Raw genomic sequence first — 22,447 nt, forward strand, 5'->3', positions numbered from 1 at the left:
GCTCCTCTGCGGGCCTCCTTCACGCTGCCAGGAGCTCCAGGGTCTTTGAGGAGCAGAGAGATCCCCCAGAGACCAGCGGGACCCCCCCCCCCCGAGGCCCATCCTGCCACGCCAGTGGGTCCCACAACCTGAAGAAACTTCTTGGAAGTTCAAAGGCGGCTAGGCCTTCCTTTCCGCTAAACAAGTAACTGAGGTACAACGGAAAAGGAAATGTTGTTGGAGCGAACAGCTCAGTGACATTTAGCTGTGCGCCCAGCACCCCTGTCTGCTCGCACCTCTCCTGCCCCAGTGACGGTCCCTGCCCTCCCGCCCCGGCCCTGGGGCCACGCTGTGCCCTCCCACCGTCTCAGGGCTCACCTGCTCTGACCACTGCCCACAGATGGAGGCCCACACCGTGTGGCCTGCGTGTCAGGCTTGCTTTACTCAGTGTCATGTTTTTGAGGTTTGGCCACGCTGTGGGGCGTCTCAGGGCTTCACGGGGTTTTAGGGCTACATCGTATCCCACTGGATGGAATTAGTCTGGGTCCTCGAGAGAAACGGAACCAATGGGGTGCATATATGTATAAAGAGGTTTGTGGTGGGGAGCTGGCTCACAAGATTATCCCCAGATCTGTGGTCAGCAAGCTGGAGCCCGGGAGGGTCTATGCTCGAGTTCCAGCCTGAGTCTGAAGGCCTGAGAACCAGGAGAGGAGCCGGTTACCCTCTAGTCTGAGAGTCAGCAGGCCTGAGACCCAAGGAGAAGGGATGTCTCAGTCCAAGTGCAAAGGCAAGAAAGGACCCATGTTCCCCGTCAAGTGTGAAGCTGGAGGCCTTCCCTCTCACTGAAACTTTTTGTTCCATTCGGCTGTCAACTGATAGGACGAGGCCCACCCACACTAGGGACGGCTCTGCTTTATTCCATCCACTGATTCGAATGTTAATCTCGTCCAGAAACCCTCTCGCGTTGGGCCAAATGGCCCAGCCAAGGTGACACGTGACATGAACCGTCACAGTGCCATCTATATTTTGTTCATCCGTGCATCAGCTGACCGGCGTTTGGGCTGCTCCCACCTCTCGGCAGCTGTGAGCAGTGCTGCTGGGAACACGTTCATGTCTGGACTTGTTTGGCCAACTTTAATTTCTTTCGCGTGTACACCTAGGAGTGGCATCTCCGGGTGCTGGGAGTTCTTTGGGCACATTTCAGGCTGGGTCTGCTTCCTTGGCACACAGAAGTTGGGTCGCTTCCCGTAGTCCTTTCCCCGGGACCTCTCGTCCCATCTGGGTGGGGGGCTGGAATGAAGCATCCGGAGTCGGCGAGGAAATCTGGGGGTGACGCTTGTACTGCGGTAGGCCAGGCCCGCGGGGGCGGGTGACACTTTGAGGCAGGAGGAGCCCAGCAGACGTTCCCTTTGTTAATCTGGCTCCAGTCCACCGGCTGGGGTGGGGCCGGTGGAGATAGCAGCATAGGTGGGAGGGCAGGGGAGGGGCCCCGTGTGTGGGGGCCCGGCCGGGGCCAGTCTGACATCCCTGTTCAGCAGGGCTCCCTCGGCTTCATGGAAGCTTCCCCACTCCCTGTGTCACCGCCGTGGTGTCCCTGCTCAGGCACTTCGGCGGTGGCTCCCTTTGCCCTCCTGCTGGGCCCTGGGCCCCTGCCTGCGCACCTGCTGTGTGTAGTGGGCTTCCTGGGTCGAAGTGGTGCCCTGCCCCCTAACTGAGGCAGAAGGGACCGCCTCCAGCCTGGTGCCCCAGCAGCCGCATCACCCCAGATTTGGGAGTCACCTGAGATGGGCTGCGCGTGCCCTTGCTCACTCGTGTCCCCGGCTCCCTGCACGGGGCCTGGACCAGACAGGTGCGGAGACAGCTGCTGAACTTCTGAAGACGGCGTAGTCCCAGCACCCCAAGGGCCAGGGCTGGGCGGTCTTCGTCCCTGGCCGTCCGAGGGGGCAGAATTGCTGCCTCCCTCCGAGTAGGCCAGCCCCGCCCTCTGCCCCCCATCCCCAAGAAAGCGAGCCGATGCCACAACCAGGTTTGGCAAAATCCGGATGACCGTCGGCATTCCTTTTATTGCAAATCGGTTAACAAAAAAAGATGAAAGAAAAAAATACATCCTTTTCATCACCTACAGTTTTGCACGTAGATCACTTTTTAAAAAAGTTTCCTTTTGCTGTAAACTACACTCTATTTTTTCCCAAACCCCGCAAGAATCAACATCCTAGGGCGAGTCTGGTCATGCCCACTAGGGACGCACAACACTGCCCCCGGGGAGGCCGGAGGGGCTGCCTGGAGGAGGCCGACGCCCGCCGGGCAAGGCGGGCAGCGGGGTGCCCTCCCCAGGTTTGCTCTCATGAGCTACGGGCCTGGCAGCCGCGGGTCAGGTGGCAAGGCCCGGGTCGTGAGCCCAGCCACGCTCTGACGTCCCTGTCAGCACGACCCCGGACACCCTGGACAGACTTGTTCATTCAGATTTTTTAAACAAAATCCACCTTTAAAAATGTATTTACAGACATTTAGTTTGCCACAGGCTTATACTTGATATCGCAAGTGTCTGCTCCTTCCCTGGGCACGTGCTCCCCCCCCCACCCCCAGACCGGGGGTGGGGGTGGCCCTCAGGCAGGATCGCGCCCCCCCCCCCCCCCCTTGCCGAGGGCACCGCCTCAGCCGCACACACCAGGCTGTGGGATGATCTGTCTCTGGGAACTGAGGCCGGACACAGCCACGTTTCTCCAAAGTCTTGAGAGACTGTTCTGGGGTCTCGTCAATCTGGGGCCGTGAGGGGTCTGACCCCGCGAGCTGGGTCTGGGCCCCAGGTGCTGCTAGTCTGTTTCCACTTGTCCTGGAAGAGAGTGTCCACGCTGAGCTGCTGGGGTGGCCCGGGCAGTGTCTCTCCCCAGAAAAGGGTGGGATTCCTCCACGTGGCATCCAAGACGGGTACCCCACAGCTTACACAAAGCTTAAGTATCAAGGCCAGGGGCAGAAGAGCTTCTAGAAGGAACAGGAACTCACAAGACCAATGAACAGCTATGTAATACTGAACCCGAAACAAAGATTCACGATCGGTACCATGAAATGTGCTCTTGGTGCCCCCCAAGGACACATCTTTAAAAGCATGTTTTCAAAGCGATCATTACAAAAAAAACCCACCGAAACATAGAAACCACAATTTACATTTTACAACATTCCTATTCTAAATGCAACTTAATCCACACGCCAAAGGTGTGGGGTTTTGCCTGTTGTTTGCCTGGAGATGCAGCTTCTCACACAAGGCAGGGGACCTGGGCAGGTGGGAGGGGGCTGGGCGCCGGGCCGGGGGCATCCGGGGCCCCGGCGGCAGGCCCACACCCCCTTCTGGACAATGCTGGTTCAAACCTCCCTTGTCCAGCATCCTTTCTTTTTGGGTTTTGAAGAAGAAAACAAAAAGTCAATAAATAAGTGGCATTTATAAGTCCTGAATCTTTGTTTGTATTTTACAAATACGTAACAATGTCACAAGTAGGAAATTCATGACTGAGACCTAGTTTATTTTCTCGGAACAGACAAAACTTGTTACCTGGAGACATAGAAAACATTACGTATAAATAAAAAGGCAGTGTTTCCTCGTAGAATAAAAGTACATAAATAAATACTAAAAAAAAAAAAAATTAAAATCCTCATCCTTTTATTTCGTATAAAAACACGATTCTTAAGAAAAAGCCCCTTTGGTCAGTCCCGGTGTCTGCCGAGCGCGCACAGGCGCCCCAGCGGGGCTTGGGAAAGGAAGCACAGGGTCCCGCTGGGGCGCCGGCTGTTTACTTGAGCGCCTCTGGAATGTGGGCGATGTGGGACTGCGTGCTGGTGGGCGGGCTGGAGATGCCCTCGGACCAGTCAGAGATGTGGGAATGCGGGGACGAGCTGGACCACTGGTCGGGGGACTCGGGGGACGGGGTGAGGAAGGGGTGCTCAGGCACCTGCAGCTGGTGGCTGGGGGTGTTGTCCGCGGGCGAGGAGGAGTAGCTGTGCTGCGAGGGCGGGGTCAGGAACTGCGCGGTGGTCATGGGCGGGGCCAGCGTGGCGGGCAGGGCCTGGCTGTCCTGCGGCAGGATGGTGTGCACGGCCAGGCCGCCGGGGCCCAGCGGCTGCACGTCTGCCTGGCTCGGCTCCCCGCCCAGGAAGCTCCGGCCCACGTGGCCACTGGCGGCCGAGGCCACGCCGAGGTGTGGCTGGGGCGGCTGGGGCTGCAGGTTGGGCGGCTGCATCTGTAAGTTCTGCTGCGGCGGCTGGACCTGCTGCAGCTGCTGGGTCTGCACCAGGTGAGGCTGGCCGGCCAGGCGCGTGCCGGGCAGGGCCTGGTAGCTCATCATCTGGGACAGGGCGGCCGTGGACAGGCCGGCGTGCAGCGGGCCCATCATGCTGTGCTGGAGGGCCGGGGCCTGCGTGCCCAGGGTGCCCGACGCCACGTTCCCTCGCAGCGGGTTGTACTGGTTGGGCACCAGGCCGTTCTGCAGCCGGGACAGCCACTCGCACTGGCCGTTCGAGCCCGCGGCCCCACCCACGGTGAAATTCATGCCGCCGCCAGTGCCCAGGACCGTGCTGGTGCTGGAGGCCGCGGGCAGGTGGGAGAGCCTCGGGGGTCCCGCCTCGAAGGCCAGCCGGCCGCCCCCGCCCAGCCCTGCCATCTCGGGCTTGGCGGCCACGCTCAGGTGGCCGACGCCCAGGTGGGCGTCAGGCATGCCGGGCAGGTGGTTGAGGGGCACGGCCGGGGACTGCTGGAACGGAGAAGGCAGGAGCGGCGGCGAGGCCACGTCCGACAGGTAGCCGTGCGGCGACTCGAGGGAGTCCACGGGCGACAGCACGCTCGAGCTGTCCAGCAGGCAGCCCTTGCCGTCCTGGGGCTTCTTCCTGCGTGCCTTGAGGTCTTTGGCCTCCTTGCCGCCGCCGCAGGCCAGGCCCTTGGTGCTGGGCTTGCGGGCCTTCTTGCCCTGCACGGCGGGCTTGAGGTTGCCCAGGTAGCTGCCGGGGGAGCAGAGCGGCGGGGACAGCGTGGGCGCACCACCCAGGGCCGTGCCGTGCAGCTGGGGGCTGCGCGCCAGGCTGTACTCGTCCAACAGCCGCACGATGTCGTGATGCATGCGCTCCTGGGCGATGTCACGGGGCAGGCGGTCCATGTGGTCCGTGATGTCCCGGTTGGCGAAGTGGTCCAGCAGCACCTTGGCGGTCTCGTAGCTGCCCTCCCGAGCGGCCAGGAACAGGGGCGTCTCCTCCTGGGAACGGGCAAAGGGGAGGTGGGGGGGTCACCAGAGGACCCACCGCGGGAGACGGGAGGCTCACGTCGACCCTATCCCTTAACCGCACCGTGACGTGGCCTCGTGATGTCTTAAAGAGGAAATAGCCCTAAATACGTCTTCTGAGACCTGCTCCCAGGCAGCCCGTCGGGTTCTAGATTCTGAACCGCCAGGACTTTACCTTTGGGAGGGGCATAGACACCACTGGAAATCTACACCTGTGGCCTCTCTCTCCTCCAGAACGCCGTAGCCACAAACAGCGCAGCAATTTCAGGGACCTGGGGATCCCTGAGGGGCGTCCTTGGGCACCCCGGGTTCCCCATCCACACAGTCCCCAAGCGACCCTGACGTCTCGGCTCCTTCCGAGTCTCGGTGTTCTCATCTGTACGGTGGGCGTGCCACACGTCCCCGGCGAGGCTGTTGCGTGGCCTGACGGGGCCTCTCTGGCTCACACAAGGCTTTGGCCACGGCCCGATGCCCTTCCGGCGGCCGCTGCATCTCTGAGGCTCAGTGTCCCCAGTGGGAGGCGGCGACAAAGCCTGGCCCGCGGGGGACTCAGGGGTGCCCGGGTCCCAACGGCTGCTGTGTCCCCCAGGAGGGAAGGAGGGAGACCCAGGTCGGGTCAGGGAGATGCGGACAGGGCTCAGCCGCCAAGGAGCTGGGGAGCAAAGCGTTTCCCTCGCTTCGGGGACAGACCACAGCAGTGACAGGCGAGTTCCGTGTGCAGGCAAGTGGCCGCTCACGCTTAACCGGGGGCCTCGCCATGTGCCACGCCCCCGCACCACCCGCGACAGGGCTCTACGTGCACCACCCGCCCGGTGACGGCCGGGGACAGAAAGTGCGGCGCAGGTCGTGGGGACACGGGACAGCTGCGGTCGCACCCTTTACTGAGCCGAGACGCACGCGCTCGCCCGGGAGGTGTCGGCGAACGTGGTCAACGAGGGAAAAGAGCTGGTGCCACCCACGCACGAGCTCGGGGGCCCTCACCGGGACGGCCCACGTCTGGAGTTTCTGCCCACGGCTCGGTGGTCCCGTGGCCGGAAAGGGGTGGCGCCGGGTGAAGGGACTCGCCAGCCTCGCCCGGGCCCCGTGCTGCCGGCCCGCGAGCCCACCTTGTTGTTTTGCATGTCCTTGTTGGCCCCGTTCTTCAGGAGCACGACAGCCGCCTCCACGTTGTTCACGGCGGCGGCCCAGTGCAGCGCGGACTTGCCTGTGTGCGGGGCAGAGAGGAGGTTGGGGCAGGGCAGGCGGCACGGGGCCCACCCACCGCGGGCTGGACCGCGCGGCCCGGCTCACCCAGGTCGTCCACGGCGTTGACGTCGGCATGCGAGTTGACGAGATCTTCCAGCATGCCCTCCACCGCCAGGCGGGCGGCCAGGATCAGCGGCGTCGTGCCATCGTGCATGCGCGCGTCCAGGTCCGTGGCTCGGTTCCGGATCAGGATCTACGCAACAGAGGAGGGGGCAGGCTTGGCAAACGGGAGTCGAGGGCCGCCGGCGACAAAGCCCCCTCTTGGACCAGCCCGGGCGGTGGGGGGGGGGGGGGGGGGGGGCAGGAAGGGCGGAGCTCCGCCAGCCACCGCTGGAGGATCCAGGGGCCGATGTGCTCATCTAATCCTGCCACCACCACCCAGGACCCACAGGGGTGAAGTCCCCGCCCAGCCACAGCGGGCAGAACCACGTCTGAGTCACGGACTCAGACCGCTGAGACCCGCCGTGTCCCTGCAGACACACAGAAGAGGGGCAGGCCCTCCCTCACGTGCCGCCGTGCCCGGGGCCACAGGCGAGAAGGACAGTCCCTGCCCACCGGTGGGTGAAAAGGGCTGGCCTCACGCCCACAAGATGCCCATGGGAATTTACGGGTCTCTCTGCCACCAAGGCCGTGGGAGCTAACAGAGCCTGCTCCAGGGGGCTCGCTTCAATGCTCCTCTCCTCTCTCACTAGCCTCCTCACTGCCTACATGATAACGTGCTAAAAACTCACTAAATTACAGCTCTGTGATGACCCCCCCCCCACCCCGCTTATGCCCCACCTTGCCTGTCTGTTGAGGGCACGGCCGCTCAGAGCCTGTGGACGTACGGCAGGGGAACCAGTTGGAGGCTTGCAAAAGGAGCCTGTGTGGGGATGTTCCCCCAAAAACCCAGACGTCCAATTCCCCGGACCCACCCTTGCCCCGGGCTCCCAGCAGCAAGCCGCAGCCCCTAAACCCTTCTTTTCACCGCCGCGGCCGCCAGCTACACCTCCAGCCAAGGCTGATCGGGAGGCGGGAGGCCGTGATGGGCCGCCACAGCGGGACCAGGAGGCTGTCTCGGGTGGGGGTGAGGAAGCTCTGCCACCTCCTGGTGGCCCGCCTCCCCCGCGAATGCGCCACTCAGAGCGCCCGTTCAGCACGAGCCCCGCCGAGGTTACACTTGGTATCGGGGCTCTGGGGCTCCGTGAGCCCGGTCGACAGCCCTGACCGGGAGGCAGAGGGGCTCGCGTGGCCGCAGCTGCCCACCTGGAAGACGCCCTGCGCGTCGGCAGACACGGCTGCGTGCAGCGGGGTGCGTCCCATGTTGTCCTGGATGTTGGCGTCGGCGCTGGCTTCCAGCAGGCGCTTGGCCGCGTCGGAGCGCGAGTAGCGGGCAGCCAGGTGCAGGGCGGTCTCGCCAGTGCGGTCCGTCTGGTTGTGCAGACTGGCGCCCTGATAGATGAAGTCGGAGATGACGGCGGGTGCGTCCTCCTCCTCCTCGCTGTTGCCCGTCTCCAGGCCCCCTCCGCTGCAGGAGGCGATCATGAGGGGCGTGAAGCCGTCTGTGTGAAGGCAGGGACAAGCGCTCCGTCAGGAAGGCTGGCCCCCGGCGGCGGCCCCAGGGCCGGTGCTGCCGGTCCCGCGGGGCTGGGCACCCACGGCCATGCCGCCCGGAGCCACCACAATCAACCTGAACTCCCCAAGGGGCAGAGCCAGGTTCGGCCGCCAACTGGCCGGAGGCAATGAGGACCCTGCAGCTTGGCCTCCTGACCCGCCCGGGACCTTCAGCAATAACCCACCCGGGAACAAGCGACGTAAGAGTCGCGTGGTTGGGAAACCCACAGCTTGGCCGCTTCGAGACAAGAAATTAACTTGGCGGGCAGACAGCCACCCCCAGGACAGAGCCAGCTAAGGACACAGCGTCTCCTGGGACGTCTTGTCCCGCTCCAAGGAGAGAGCACACCTTGCCCCCGTGCTCGGCTTCCTGAATACTGACCCCAGGCAGGCAGCTGGACAAGGGGGACCCCTATAGCCTCTGGGGGGGGGGGGGGGCGGTGCGGGCGGCCGGCTGTGCACCTACCCGGCCCTCGGACGTTCACATCCATGCTGTCGGCGTCGGCCTCGCCCTGGGGTGGCGTGGGGGCCATGGCGGACACACGCAGGTCGGCAGCGTCCAGGTGCTGCTGGGTCCACTGCCGGTGATCTGCCTGGTCATCCAGGTCGGGGAGAACCACTGGCTCCTCGAACTGAGGAAGGGGTGAGCAGAGAGCCCTGTCATGGGCGGGGGGGGGTCCCGGGGCAGGGCTGGGGCCGCCCGGGGAGGCCCTGGAGCCCACCCGACTCACCCGGAACTTCTTGGCCTCCAGATCCTCGTCACCCCACTCGTGCTGGCTGTCGTCCATGAGAGCACCATCCGACGCGTTCTTCAGGGGCCTGGGGGCAAGGGGTCAGGAAAGCGACGCTGAGCGGGGCTCCCCCCCGAGGCCACGGCTCGGGCGGCCGCCCGACGCCCTCGGACCGCGCGAGGTGAGGCCCATGGGCGCGCAGGGGGCGGCTCCCATCTCCCCCACGCCCCCCACGGGCCGCAGCGGCATCCACTAACTTGAGGCCCACGGAGTCCTCGCCGAGGGGCTCCCGTCGCTTCTTCTTGCTGGCCTCTGACACCTTGAAGCCCTCCGGGAACCAGAGCTGTCCATGCTGCCGCCGACGCTTGCGGGACAGCAGCACCCCGCAGCCCACAAAGAAGAGGAGCACGAAGGCGGCCACGGCCACGTACATGAAGTGCAGCTGCGGGGGCGGGGGCGGCTCCACGGTCTCACCTGCGGGCGCCGGGACATCAGGCGGCGGCTACGCGGCAGGCCGGCAGCCGGGGGGCAGCGGACTGGCTCCACAGCTGGGCGCCTCCTCACCCACCCTCCTCCAACCCGCCCCCCAAAATAAGGTCATTTTCTACGCGATTAATCAGAATTGCAAACTATCGCTAAATTCTCTCCTGCACCAGCCGACTATCTGGAGACGGCTTCTACTTTTTTCTCCTTTAAGGGAGGATTAGCCAACTTCAAATCACTGCACTCGCATGGAGCTGTTAAGACAAAGGATTTAGGAGGATTTTCAAGATACAAACTTCAACACTTCACATGACACCGATCAATTCTTCTCTCTCTCTCTCTCTCTCTTTTAAAAAGCTGTAATGATTTTGAAATAATACCCAACAAAGAAAAATCAGGGGGACGAGAGGGGGGAGGAACGGGCTCCTACTTTCCGGCAGATGTGTCTGTCCATCCCCCTGGGCCAGCCACACCGACAGCTGTCATTACGGGGAGGGAGGGCGCACCAGGCAGAAAATCCCAGAAAAAGTGGTTCCCTAGCTCTGGATGGCATGACGCGCGCACACACACCCATAGGCGGCAAATGGCACAAAGAACAAGAACGTTTTTGGAGGGGGGACTAGGAGACTTGACCCCTCCCCGGTAGGCTCTTCCTAGAAGCCAGCAAACTGTCCCCAAGGGAGCACGGCTGGGGTGGGCCACTCACTCTGCACGGCCTCGATCTTGTAGGGGATGTTGAGGCTGCCCAGCGAGGCGAGGGCGCCCAGGAAGGCGGCCACGTCCGTGGCGCTCTGGAAGCATTGTGAGGACGACTGGACACACTGCCGGTTGTCAATCTCCAGGTAGACAATGGATCTGGGGGGACACGCAGGTCAGGGGGCTCAGACCGCAGGTTTATGCCCTGCAGCCGCCCAGTTTACCCCTCCGGCTCAGGCGTGGTCCCGATGCGGGGAGATGCTCCCAGAAACGGAGGGCGGTCTGGGGTTGCAGGGAGCCAGGTCTATACAGAATGACGTCGGGGGTGGGGGCGGGTGTGGGGGGGGTCAGTGTGCTCTGTCTCCAGCCCAGCAAACCCAGCCCACGACAGGTGCTCCCCAGACACCCCTCAAAGCGCTCTCCCACCTGGCCCTGCCACCCTCCACTGTCCCCTTGGGAGCCACAAGCACCCTCTCCCCCATCTCAGAAGGACAGAGACCTCAGGGGTCTGGTTCCCCTCTGGGAGCTGACCCCAGCGCTGGAACACCGGCTGGGGGGGGGGGGGGGGAGGGGGGTCAGCAGCTCCGGCAGGAACGCCGCCGGCGCGGGGCCCTATCAGTCCTGGACTCGCGGGACCCTCGGTCTCCTTCACCCGCAGGCCGGGAGGCGGCGCCCTCCCCCGCACGCGCGCACTCACCCGCGGATGTCCATGGGGTCCAGCTCCCGGCGCCGGCGGCCGGCCCCGCCGCCCGGCAGCAGGGCGGCCTCCACCCGGTCGAGCAGGGCCCCGGGCGCGGCCCAGCCGTCCACGGCGCGCTTGATGGGGTGTTTGCGCAGCTCCTCCTCGCGGCCGTAGTAGGGGAAGACCATGGGCTGGCCGTGCGCGTCGCGCTTGAAGACCACGTTGGTGTGCAGCAGGCGGCTGAGCTCCCGCAGGAAGTGCAGGGAGTTGTTGCGCAGCTGCGCGGGCGGCGTCAGCACCACCAGCACCAGCGCGCCGGCCGCCAGCCGCTCGGGCACGTGCTCCGCGCAGTCCAGCCCGTCCCACTCGCACTCGGCGCTGTTGCAGCCCTGGTCGCAGTGCCCGTCACCGAAGTGGTCCTTGCAGTACTGGTCGTACAGGGGGCTGCAGGCGCAGGGGCGCTCAGGCGGCCGCCGCCGGGCCCCGCCCACGCGCCCCTGGCCCGGCCTCCCGCCCCCCCCCCCCCCCCCCCCGCAACGTCCCGCCTGAACCCCGCCCCCCACCGGCCCCGCCCCCCGCCGCCCGGCCTGAGTCCCGCCCACGCCCCAGGCCCCTCCCTCCGGGCGCCCCGCCCCCCCACGCTGCCTCACTTGCACTGGCCGTCCGCGCGCTGGCAGTCGAAGCCGTCGAACAGGCACCCGGCCGAGTTGCACTGGCTGTCGCAGCGGCCGTCGCTGAAGTACTTCCAGCACTGCAGCGACTGCGAGCAGTTCTGCCAGGGGTCGTTGAAGTTGAGGGAGCAGTCGCCGCCGTCCCAGCCGCACGCGTGGTTGTTGCAGCCCAGGCTGCACACCTTGTTGCCCGCCTCCTCGCGGCACTCGGGCAGCTCGCACGCCTCCTCGATCTGCGGCGGGGGGATGTCGACGCCCAGGCCGCCCCCGAAGCTGTAGTCCAGGATGTGGCACAGGAGCCCGTTGAACTTGGCGGGGCACAGGCAGCGGTAGAAGGGGCTCTCGGGCACCGGCTCGCAGCTGCCCTGGTTGTAGCAGGGGTTGCCGCCCACGCAGGGGCTGCCGGCCGGGAACTGGCACTCGGGGCCCGTGAAGGGGCCCAGGCACAGGCAGGTGGGGCTGCGCGGGCCCGAGATGCACGTGCCGCCGTTGAGGCAGCGCAGGCTCCCGCAGGCGCGCGCGTCGTTCTCGCACGTGGCGCCCTCGAAGCCCTGCAGGGACAGGCAGCCGCGGGCACGTGTCAGGGGGACCCCTGCCCGCCCGGCGATGCCGCTGCCTCTCCGCGCCCCCCTCGCCTGGGAGAGGGCCCGCGACGACCCGTCCCGGGAGGGGAGAGGATGCGCGGGGCGCTGAGGAACCCAGCAGGGCACCGCACCGGCGGGGGTGTGACACCGCGTCTCGGAGCCCAAAGCACGCCCGCGCCAGGAGCGACCCTGAAGGTTCAGCTCCGGCTCCTCCCGGTGTTGGCTCCCCCACCGTAACCTCTACCGGGAGACGTCGAGATGCTGAAACAGGAAGTTGGGTGTGTGCAAAGGGGCGTGGCCAGTCCCTGCACAGTCTTTCCCTAAAGCTGACACTACTCTGAAACCGCTCGCTCTCGGTAACGAGGGAGGCTAAGCCCAGCTCCAACCAAGCCCCGCCCTCTGGAGCATGGTGTGTGGAGGCATCGAGGGGGTACCCTCCCGCCCCCTGCGGACCAAGGAGCCCCCCACGGCTGCACCTACCGCCGGGCACTTGCAGATGAACCCGCGGGCAGTGTTGGAGGCCACGGCGCAAGTGCCCCCGTTCTGGCAGGGCCTGCCCTTACAGCCGTTGATGACCGACTCACAGCGGCGTCCTGGGGACGAGAGCAGGCGTGAGGGGCTTGCCCGGCCCCCGCGGCCTCCGCCCCACCTTGCCGCGGCACCCACCTGTATGGCCCGCACGACACTCGCAGTAGAAGTCGTTGACGCGCTGCACGCAGTTCTGGGTGCCACGGGCGTCACAGGGGTTGGACAGGCACTCGTTCACGTCTCCCTCACAGCGCTCGCCCACGAAGCCGGGTGGGCAGGCGCAGCTGTAGCCGCCGACCTGGTCCACGCAGGTGCCGTTGTTAAAGCACTTGGGGCCCCGGGAGACGGGGTCGATGAGGGGACTGCAGTCGTCCACGTTGACCTCACAGTGCACACCTGAAGAAGCGCGGACGCCGTCGGGGGCCTGAGCGGGCCACGCGCCGGCCCGGCTCCCTCCTCGGCAAACGGTCAGGATGGGACCACACAGACGCTCAGGAGAGAGGACGCTGGCGACAGGGCCGCACCCCGGACTCGCGGCCCCATGCGAGCAGCCTGGCTGGGCCTCCCCCTCCTCGCTCGGTCAGCCCCGCACCTGCCTTCTGCCCCCACAAGGCAGAGCGGAAGCTTGAGCTGGGCCTAGGGTGCTTCCGGCCAGGGCCCGGCCTGCCCACTTTCCCCTGGGGCACAGCCCTGGGGCGTGGCTGTTCCTTACCCTGTGTGCCCCGGGGACAGGAACACTTGTAGGTGTTGATGAGGTCGATGCACGTGCCCCCGTTTTGGCATGGGTGGGACAGACACTCGTTGATCTCCTCAGAGCAGTTCACCCCGTGGTACCCGGCCACGCACTGTGCAGGGAAACAAACGAGGGGTGGGGGCCTGTGGCTTGGTGGGCGGCTGAGATGTGGCCCTCTACCCGCTGTGCAGGCTGACGGGGCCACACCACAGGCCACTCTCTTGATCCGTGAAGGCTTGAGTTCCTCACACCCGGTCGGCCCAGAGGGAGACCCTTGCCTAGCCGACTCTGATAAGCTGAGAGTCACTGCCCGGAGCTCAGGCCAGAGCGCGTCCTGTGGCCATGAGGTGGAGCCCCCGGGGCAGGTGTCAGCTGAGCCCGGAGACAGAGCTCTTGGGGAGGGGACCCAGACGGAAACCCCACCCATATTCCCGGGTATTCTTCTTCTTCCCGGCTCCCCCCGCCACGGGACGCCTCCATCAGGCAGTCTTCCCTGATTATCACCGCCCTCCCTTACTGGGACTGCGTAAAGTCGGGTTTAGTCCTCCCCACGGAGCCTGCTCGCGGCCCGGGGCCTGCCACACAATGTCACTCACAGCCGGCACCCCTTGCCCCCCCCGGGACAGGTCCCCACCTCGCAGGAGTAGCCACCAGGGTAGTCGGTGCAGGTGGCCCCATTCTGGCAGGGGCTGGGTGAGCACTCGTCCACCTGGTCCTCGCAGTAGCTGCCCGTGTAGCCGGCCTGGCAGCGACAGTGGTGCGTGTTGCCCGCGTCCATGCAGAGCCCCCCGTTCCGGCACAGGTGGGTGACGTTGATGTCTGGGGGGCGGGGGAAGCAGAGGGAGGGGGCCTCAGACCTCCTGGCGTCAGGGGGTGGACACCCGGGGGGGGGGGGGGGGGGCGCGCCGGGGAACCCTGGGCCGGGCCGGGCCGCGGGGTTACCTCGGCGCCGTGCGGCCACCTCGCAGGACACGTTGGGCACGTCGCAGTAGAGGCCGGTCCAGCCGCTGTGGCACTCGCAGCGGTACAGGGTGTTGGTCTGCCAGCACTTGCCGCCGTTCTTACACGGTGAGGAGTCGCACCAGCGCACGAGGTTCTGGGGACAGCGGGGGTCGCCTGTGTTTACGCTCCCTCCCGGGACTGACCCCGCGAGGCCGTGCGGAACACGCAGAACCTCGCGCCCACGCGGGCTTGTGAGCCCATCCTACAGACACGGGAACTTGAGGCCCCTGGGCCGCCACCCCCCCCCCCCCCCCCCCCCCCCCATCGGGAGCGGCCTGCGGCTGGGGCTCTCGTGCTCGGGGCCTCAGCAAATCCCGAACACCAGCAGCCTGTCGTCGAAAGAGTCCTCTCTGTAAGTAAGCTACTCTGTCGGAAGCCTTGTAACACATCTCACGTGAGACTCTTTAATAAAGACGAGGCTTCGGTACTTTTCCGTGTCTTCCGGAAAGACGCTGGCTTTCAGCTCCGTTCCTCCCCTGCTTCTTTCTTACTCTTGCTTCGTAAACCCTTGCTCCCGAGCTGAGCGCGGCCCCGTTCCCCACCCGATTCCCTAGGTGGCACGTGGCCTTGGGCCGGGCGCTGGGCCGGCCGGCCGGGTCCCAGGAGCCACGCGGCCAAGGCCACCCCTGCCCTCCCGGCCCGAGTCTCGCCGCACCGGTCCACCAGCGGCGCGGGGAGGCCGACGGCCGGGGCCGGGCAGGGTGGCCGTGACGACGCACCGCGGGCGCCCCTGCGGCCCGTCGCTCACCTGGCAGTTGAGGCCCGTGTAGCCCTGTGGGCAGGTGCACTTGTAGGTCCCGTAGCTGTCCTGGCAGGTGCCGCCGTGCAGGCAGGGCCGAGAATCACACTCGTTGACGTCGTGCTGGCAGTAGCTGCCCGTGAAGCCAGGCGGACACAGACAGGTGAAGGAGCTGATGCCGTCCACGCAGGTGCCGCCGTTGAAACAGGAGCTGGAGGCGAGCAAGCAGCAGGGGACAAGGGTGAGGGGGGCGCGCGGCCCTGCCCGAGAAGCTTCCCCTGGACTCAGACGGCGGCGGAAGGGGCCCGACGGCTACAACAGGTGGCGAGCAGCCCGGATGACCTCAGGGAGGCCAACGGAAGCCCCGGGAGGCCCCAGCACGGGGCCGGGGACCGACCGCAGGCTCTCACGGCACCTTACGCCCACTTCCTCTGCCCCCTTTACGAGTCACGCCGGGAAGAGCTTTAAACACACGGGTATGTGGTAGTTAACATAAACATGAGGAAGGAACCGGAATCTGCACGGACAAAGTAGATGAGCGTGTCGGAGGGTGCGAGAACGCTGAGCGCTGAGCTTCCCGGCGGCCAAGGGAAAAAGCGAAACAAGACGGGCCACAGAGTTGAGGCTGACAGAAGGGGGCACACCCGTTCTCCAGGAGAAACCCCACCCCGGGCTCCCGGGTCTCACACTGGTCGGCAGACCAAGGCTTGTTTAGAACACGACGCCTGCCGCGGTGGGTGGGGAGAGCCGGCCAGGTGGACACCCGCTGGGTGTGCCCGGCCCCCGCGGCCTGCTGCCCCGTGCGGCGCCCTTGCCTCTCTGTGCAGTCGGGCGTGTTGTTCTCGCAGTGGATGCCGCTGAAGCCCGTGGGGCAGGTGCAGGTGTAGCTGTCCACGCAGTCGGTGCAGTTGGCACCGTGGTGGCAGGGGTTGCTGGCGCACTCGTTGATGTCCTCCTCGCAGAAGGCCCCCCGGAAGCCAGGCAGGCAGTCGCAGAAAGCCGTGTTAACGCCGTCCGTGCAGGAGCCGCCGTTGTGGCACGGGTCTGGGGGGGGGGGGGGGGGGGGACAGAAGGCAGGCCTGAGGGTGGGCTGCGGCGTCCCCCCAAAGCTTGGGGCCCACGGCCCCCCACTCCTAGGCCCCAGGCGGTAGGGCAGGGGCAGAATGTGTAAGCTCAACAGTCAGGCCGACGAGGCTGGCGCCATCGTGTCCCCTGACCGCTTGGTGACACCTGTCTGGGCCTCAGCGTCCTATGACCCGGGGTCGGAGAGCCCTGCTCCCTGCTGGGTCATGACAAGGACCCATAAGGCTGCACGATGGGAGGAGCTACCCCAGCCCACGGGGAGGGGCGGTGGTTCGGGAGGCTTCTGGAACCACCCAGAACTACTGCCCCTGGTCCGCGCAAGGCCCACAGCTGTGCAAGCAGCAGCCCCCCCCCCCCCCCACCGCGCCCCCCCAGCACTTCCTCTAATTGAGCCCAGTGTCCTGGGCACGTCCCCGGGCACTGCGTCGTGGGTCCTCCCGCCTGGTGCCAGCCCGCTCCCTGCCCCGCGCCTGCCCAGAAAACCACAGGTCCTGCCCAGAAAACCGCGTTAACAGGTGGCCAAGCGGGCCCCGCCACTCACTGGGTCGGCAGTCATCCACGTCCGTCTCGCAGTTGTGCCCCGTGTAGCCGGCGCGGCAGCGACAACGGTAGCCGCCGTTGGTGTTCTGGCAGGAGGCGCCGTGGCGGCACGGGTTCTTAACACACTCGTTGATGTCGACCTCGCACGTCTGTCCTGGGGGAGGAGGAGGGGGCCGACAGTTCAGCCCCCACCCTCCAGGCCTCTCCGGCAGCCTTCTCTGCCCCGGGACCGTCCCCTGGGGGCACCCCAGGAAGGAAGGGGGCTCTCTGACTTGCGATCCCCCAGTTTGGGGCCAAGCAGACAGAAACTGGGGGTGGGAAGGGCCCTGCCAGGCCCATCTCTGCTTCCGGAGCCCCTACAGGTGGCTCTGCAGCCTGCAGAGATGGGGAGCCCCCCAGACCTCCCGCCGCAGGAGAGCGAACCCAGGCAGGGCTGCAGGGCCGGGAGGCCTCACCTTGCCAGCCTGCAGGACAGACGCATGAGAAGCTCTCGAAGTCCTCGGACTCCTGGCACTCGCCACCGTTCCTGCAGGGGCCGGGGGCACACGGGGCCAGCACCACCTCACACGTGGCTCCTGAGGGCAAGGGGGACAGCGTTGAGACCCAGGGGGCCTGGCCCAGAGGACCAATGCCCCATGGCATCTCCCGACGGAGGCCCTGATGGCCCCTGAGCCGCCAGAGTCCTCTGACAGCCCCGTGGGTCAGGAGGGGGGTGGGGGGTGGTGCTGCCCTCGGGACCATGGGCGAGCTCCTGGCGGAGTGAGAACCCAAACCAGGGGGCTACTTGGCTCCAAAACTGTCCCCGCAGGACACGGCCTGGGCCTCAGCCCCTCGGGAGTGCCTGCTCCCGGCCTCACGCCCTCTCTTGGTCTCCTGGAGGCCTTAGAGCTCCTCCCAGGGGCTCTGGGGCCACAGGCAGCCCGCGGCCGGTCACGGAGGCCACCGAGCAGAGGCCGGACGGCAGGGGAGGAGCCCCGGCCCCGAGCACCCCTCCCCGTCAGGGAGCACCTGTGGTACAGGACCCCGGCACAGGGAAGGGAGTCTCGCCAGAAGCGGGTCGCACTGGGGCGACTTTCCTCCATGGAAACCCAGCGGACAGCCTTCCTGTTTACGGCCATGGGGGCTGATTCCCGGGGAAGAAAGGAAGCACTATCTTCCCCGTAGCCCATTATCTCCCTGGCCTGCTGGTGTGAGTTTCCAAGGCCTTTCTTTCTATCTGTTTCCACGGTGACCTAGGCAGGCAGGAAATTCGCCAGAGTTTCCGACAATTGTGCAGAGGGAAGCAGGAAGTGGGCAGACGGGAAGCAGGTCAGCACAGGCCGGCTCCTCCCCACCAGGCCCGCCAGCCTCCGATGCTGTATCTGCAAGGGACTCGTGCGTCCCAGGCAAGGGGCCCCTGGGCGGCTACCGGCCACAAGCTGCCTCACCAATGCAGGAGAGAAAATCCAGGTCCCCAGCTCTGGCCACAGACTGCCTCGTGTGGTGGGAGCCACCAGCACGGAGACGGGCCCCCTCCTCCCCACCCCACCCCCACCGCCAGCCTGGCCGGACAGGACTCTCTCGGGACCTCCAGGCTCGTCAGCAGGGAGGCCCGAGGCTGTCCCCAGCGGCAGCGCCCTCGGCCCACTCCCAGTGGGACCCAGGGACAGTAGTGGTTGTGGACTTTTGTTTTTTAACACTTTGCAAATCTCTTCCACGGAGGGGACCATTTCCTGCGATCCCGTTGGCCGGGCCAACGGCAGACGCTGGGACGCCCAGGGAAATGCCTCCCGCCTCTGCTCGGCGCTAACAGAGGGCTCCTTGTTTCCCCGACACAAAGAGGGCCCGCCGTCAAAGGAATCCCTCAGGCCCGGCCAGCAAGGTGGGGGGGGGGAGGGGGGGCAGTCCGGCCCCCAGGGGCCCATGCAGTGTGGACGCTGGGCCGTGGAGGCCAGCAGCCCAGGCCTAGCTCGTGGCTCTGCTGTGCAGCACCCCATCTCCTCCCCTCCCAGGCAGGCTGGCCAAACCAAGTACTTGGGACACGCTCGTATTAAGATCGCTGTCCAGTGTCCTATATAGTCGTGTGTGACTTTGGCAGAAATTTGCGGAACGAGGCCCGAATGTGGCCAGCCCTCAGCCTCCACGTGGCGAGCGGAACTCTGGGTGTACCTACTGAGTCAGGAGGCCCGGCCGGCCCCAGGAAAGCCACCGGGCACGCACTGTGCCACGCACGCCCGCACCCGCGGGCCCCGCCCTCACCTGTGTAGGGCAGCGGGCAGTTGCACGTGTAGCCGGCCACATCATCGATGCACGAGCCCTGGTTCAGGCACGGGTTAGACGCACACTCGTTGATGTTGGTTTGGCAATTGGGCCCTGGAGACAGAGGGCCGGTGGTGAGTGCGCCCGTCACCCCAGAGGCTCTGAAGGGGCCCCCTACGGTGGAGGGAGAGCCCCGCGCCGAGCCTACCCCGGAGGGTCTGCCCTGAGGGCAGCGGGTGCCTGTGGCGGGAGACAGGAACGAGGCGCCGCGGTCCCAGCGCCCCCGAGGGCCCGCTCTGCGCCAGCACCCCTGCCCGGCCCCACTCACCACTGAAGCCCTCACGGCAGGTGCACACGTAGCCGCTGGTCATGTCTCTACAGGCGCCCCCGTTGGCGCAGGGGTTGGACTCACACTCGTTGGTGTTGATGTCACAGTGAGCCCCACTCCACCCGGGGTCACAGTCACACGTGTACCTGCAGGGGTGACCACGGCGCCATTCAAGTGCGCCCAAGCTCCCGGCCCTGCTGCCGTCCCCAGGCCTAATGGCACGGGGTGGGGGTGGGGGGGCACCCCCACCCGAGAGTCCTTTCGCGGGGGGACCCCAGCCCCCACCCCGCCCAAGAGGGCGGCATGGGTGTGGCCATGCCACATCCGGGCAGTCGTCAGAAGGCCACCTGCCACTCACCCACCACGTGGCCTTGGACACAGAGTACGAGGTCCCCGCCCGCATCAACAGCCCCATCCACGAGGCCAGCGCTGGGTGCGGAGCAGGTGTCAGGAACCAGGTGAGCTCTGCCTCCGCTCCACACCCTCGCCCTGCCGACACCACGCGTGCGGGGGCCACGCCAGCCGGGTGTCCTACAACTCGCTCCTGGGAAGGACGCCCCGGGAGAAGGGCTCGGGCCCACACACAGCACCCACGCCAGACGCCCATCGTGGGGGCCGGGCTGTCACCTGTACTTCTGACCGACCAGCCACATACCCGGTTTCCCAAGACCCTCTCCTCGGGACGGAGATTGGCTAGAACGGCTCCCGGAAGTCAGAAAAGGGCTTCGCTCGCTAGGCCAGCGGTTTGCTACACAAGCCTAACCTTAGAACAACCCGCACGGGTTGAGACGCACGGGACGAGGTGTGGGGGAGGCATGGGGTTCTGTGCTCTGGGCGCCACCCTCCCGGCACCTCCAGCTGCCCTCAGCCAGGAGCTCGCTGAACCCCACCGGTTCGCGCTCTTCTGTCACACAGGCACGGCTGGTGAACTCCACCTGCAGCCCCTCTCCTGCTTGGAGGTGGGGGTGGGACTGTGACCACGCTGCTGGCCCCCAGACCCCCATCCTTAGGCGACCTTGCCCACCTCCTCAACACGGACCCAGGTGTGCCCCTTTCACCTCCGCGGGATGGGAGCCGTTTCAGCAGCCAGGACGGAGAACAAGGTAGACCCCGGTGTCACACACACGCACGCTGGCTGCCGCTGACCCACAAGCGCGTCCGGGGCCCCGTGACCACACGTGGCCGTGCTGAGCACACACCAGGAGCCGGCGAGGGCCCTGCGAGCCCTTGCCCGTGAGGGGCACCTGCTCCCGGCCTGTCCGAGGCTCCGCGCAGGCCTCTCCCTCGCCCGCCGGCCTCCGGGGACAGAGCTCCCGCCCACACCTACCCGTTGAGGCTGTCCCGGCAGGCCCCGTGGATGCAGGGGTTGCTGCTGCACTCGTTGACCTCGGACAGGCACGTGGGGCCGTGGTAGCCCTCGGGGCAGCGGCAGGTGAAGCTGTTGGTGCCGTCCTCGCAGGTGCCCCCGTGGTGGCAGGGGTTGCCCGCACACTCGTCGATGTTGACGTTGCACATGCTCCCTGGAAGCGGGGAGGGGGGCTCAGATACCCACAGCCGGGCCCCCCCAGAAGAAGGGGCAGGGGGGTCTTCGTGAGCAAGTTCTGGCCCCTCGGAGCCTCGGTTTGCCCCTGTTGAACCGGGGACGACACCCAACCCCTCTCCCCGGGTCCTTCCGAGGTGTAACCTGGGTAAGTGGGGGCTTCGCACGGGAGCACAGCGCCAGCCGGCCGGGCCCAGGGGCCCAGGGACCCAGGGGCCCAGGGGCCAAGGCCGGCGTCAGCCCAACCGCCCAGAGACGCCTTCGGGGAAGACACGGGACGCACGCCCAGAGGAGTCTGCCCTGACCAGGGATAAGGGGCTCGAGGGTGCCCGTCCCGGTCCTGGTCAGAGCCCCAGGCCTCCCGTGGTCTCTGCCCCAACGGGCCGAGGCTGGCAGCTGGAGAGCTGGGCCCTGGGTGGAGGCCTGCCCCGTCCCGCCCACCTGGGGACCCGGCGGAGTCGCTGGCCTTGACCTCGGCCCCTGCGGCAAGGGCTTGAGGGGCCTGGGAGGGGCAGAGCCTCAGCGGTCCCTAGGCCCCAGGCCGCTCACCTGTGTAGCCCGGCTCGCACGAACACTCATAGCCGTCGATCTTGTCCAGACACGTGCCTGAGTCACAGGGGCTGCTGGCACAGTCATCCAGGTTGGTCTCACAGTTGGGTCCTGGCGGTGGGCAGCACCGGAGGTCAGCTCCTGGGCCCCCCCACTGTCCCCCCAACACACACACCCCGCCCCCCCGCCCTCCCCCAGGCACCTGTGGTCCCCTTGAGGCAGAGGCACAGGTAGGCGTTGTCGCGGTCCTGGCAGGTGCCGCCGTGGCGGCAGGGCTGGCTGTGACACTCGTTGACGTTGGTCTCGCAGTGGTGGCCCGTGTAGCCCGGCCGGCACAGGCAGGTGAAGGTGGCAACACCATCCTTGCACGACCCGTAGTGGCAAGGATCGGGGTCACACTCGTCAATGTCCACCTCGCAGTGCGGCCCCGTGTAGCCTGCAGGGCAAGGCCAAGGGCACTCAGGGCGGCTGCTCCCGGAAAGGCCCCAACCACACCCGGGCTCTCCCGGAGCAGAGGGGGGGAGCGTGCCGTTCATCATGGGACTCCCCGTCCCCCGCCCCCCCCCGCCCCTTCCCCAGACCCGGGAGCCTGCCCACCCTCTGTCCACCGGCCCCGCACCTTCCGTGCACACGCAGGTGTAGGTGTTGGGCCCGTCCAGGCACTTGGCGCCGTTCCTGCAAGGCGTGCTTGCACACTCGTCCACGTCAAACTGACACAGGTGCCCGGTGAAGCCTGCAGCGAGGACAGGGAGGCAGTCGGACGCAATGGGTGCCGGGGGGCCCCGTGGCCGAGCCCCCGCCGGGCCACAGCAGGGAGTCCCTCCCCAGGCCACGCTCCGGCCAGGGCTCAGTAGCCCTCCTGACCTCTCCTCTTGCTCCCTTTCAGCTCCTGCCCCTGCAGGAGGGGCTTTTCTCATACAGACTCCGGCTACTACGGTCCCAGCCATCCCGCGGTGAACGAGGTCCCCCACTCAGCGTCTGGGACGGCTGATGTATACCTTGCAGGCCCACGGCTCTGACCTGCCAGGCCTCCCGAGTGTCGGCGTCCTGGACCTACAGACCCTCCGGCCATGGGCTCCTGGAGCCCTCCTGCAGGCCAGCAGAGGTGGGGAGGGCGGGGCAGGCCGACTCCCTCCCAGCTGCGAGCCCTCAGAGAGCCGGGCTGGCATCTCTCCACCACCTAAGCTCCCCGGGGACCTGGGGACTATAATCCCGCTCCCAGGGGAGCCCCGGCGGCAG

General features: G+C 66.4%; 1 protein-coding gene across 1 annotated transcript in view; it reads right to left on the reverse strand.

Annotated features, from left to right (window-relative positions):
* Positions 1–2,006: 2,006 nt before the first annotated feature.
* Positions 2,007–22,447, reverse strand: part of NOTCH1 (notch receptor 1) — a 44,068-nt gene continuing 23,627 nt past the window's right edge. The window contains exons 10-34 of the mRNA XM_058693563.1: positions 21,828–21,941; positions 21,411–21,644; positions 21,209–21,319; positions 20,447–20,639; positions 19,120–19,265; positions 18,792–18,905; positions 17,009–17,128; positions 16,555–16,707; positions 15,746–15,974; positions 14,940–15,141; positions 14,132–14,285; positions 13,824–14,008; positions 13,169–13,301; positions 12,595–12,852; positions 12,409–12,521; positions 11,324–11,895; positions 10,689–11,117; positions 10,002–10,150; positions 9,070–9,286; positions 8,813–8,900; positions 8,548–8,713; positions 7,734–8,029; positions 6,534–6,681; positions 6,350–6,447; positions 2,007–5,216 (exon numbers count right to left, since the gene is read on the reverse strand). Coding sequence (XP_058549546.1) covers positions 3,765–5,216; positions 6,350–6,447; positions 6,534–6,681; positions 7,734–8,029; positions 8,548–8,713; positions 8,813–8,900; positions 9,070–9,286; positions 10,002–10,150; positions 10,689–11,117; positions 11,324–11,895; positions 12,409–12,521; positions 12,595–12,852; positions 13,169–13,301; positions 13,824–14,008; positions 14,132–14,285; positions 14,940–15,141; positions 15,746–15,974; positions 16,555–16,707; positions 17,009–17,128; positions 18,792–18,905; positions 19,120–19,265; positions 20,447–20,639; positions 21,209–21,319; positions 21,411–21,644; positions 21,828–21,941 — 6,074 coding nt within the window. The 3' untranslated portion in view covers positions 2,007–3,764. The remainder of the gene's footprint in view (positions 5,217–6,349; positions 6,448–6,533; positions 6,682–7,733; positions 8,030–8,547; positions 8,714–8,812; positions 8,901–9,069; positions 9,287–10,001; positions 10,151–10,688; positions 11,118–11,323; positions 11,896–12,408; positions 12,522–12,594; positions 12,853–13,168; positions 13,302–13,823; positions 14,009–14,131; positions 14,286–14,939; positions 15,142–15,745; positions 15,975–16,554; positions 16,708–17,008; positions 17,129–18,791; positions 18,906–19,119; positions 19,266–20,446; positions 20,640–21,208; positions 21,320–21,410; positions 21,645–21,827; positions 21,942–22,447) is intronic.

This window comes from Neofelis nebulosa, chromosome 12 (assembly GCF_028018385.1).
Source record: "Neofelis nebulosa isolate mNeoNeb1 chromosome 12, mNeoNeb1.pri, whole genome shotgun sequence".
Lineage (NCBI taxonomy): Eukaryota > Metazoa > Chordata > Mammalia > Carnivora > Felidae > Neofelis > Neofelis nebulosa.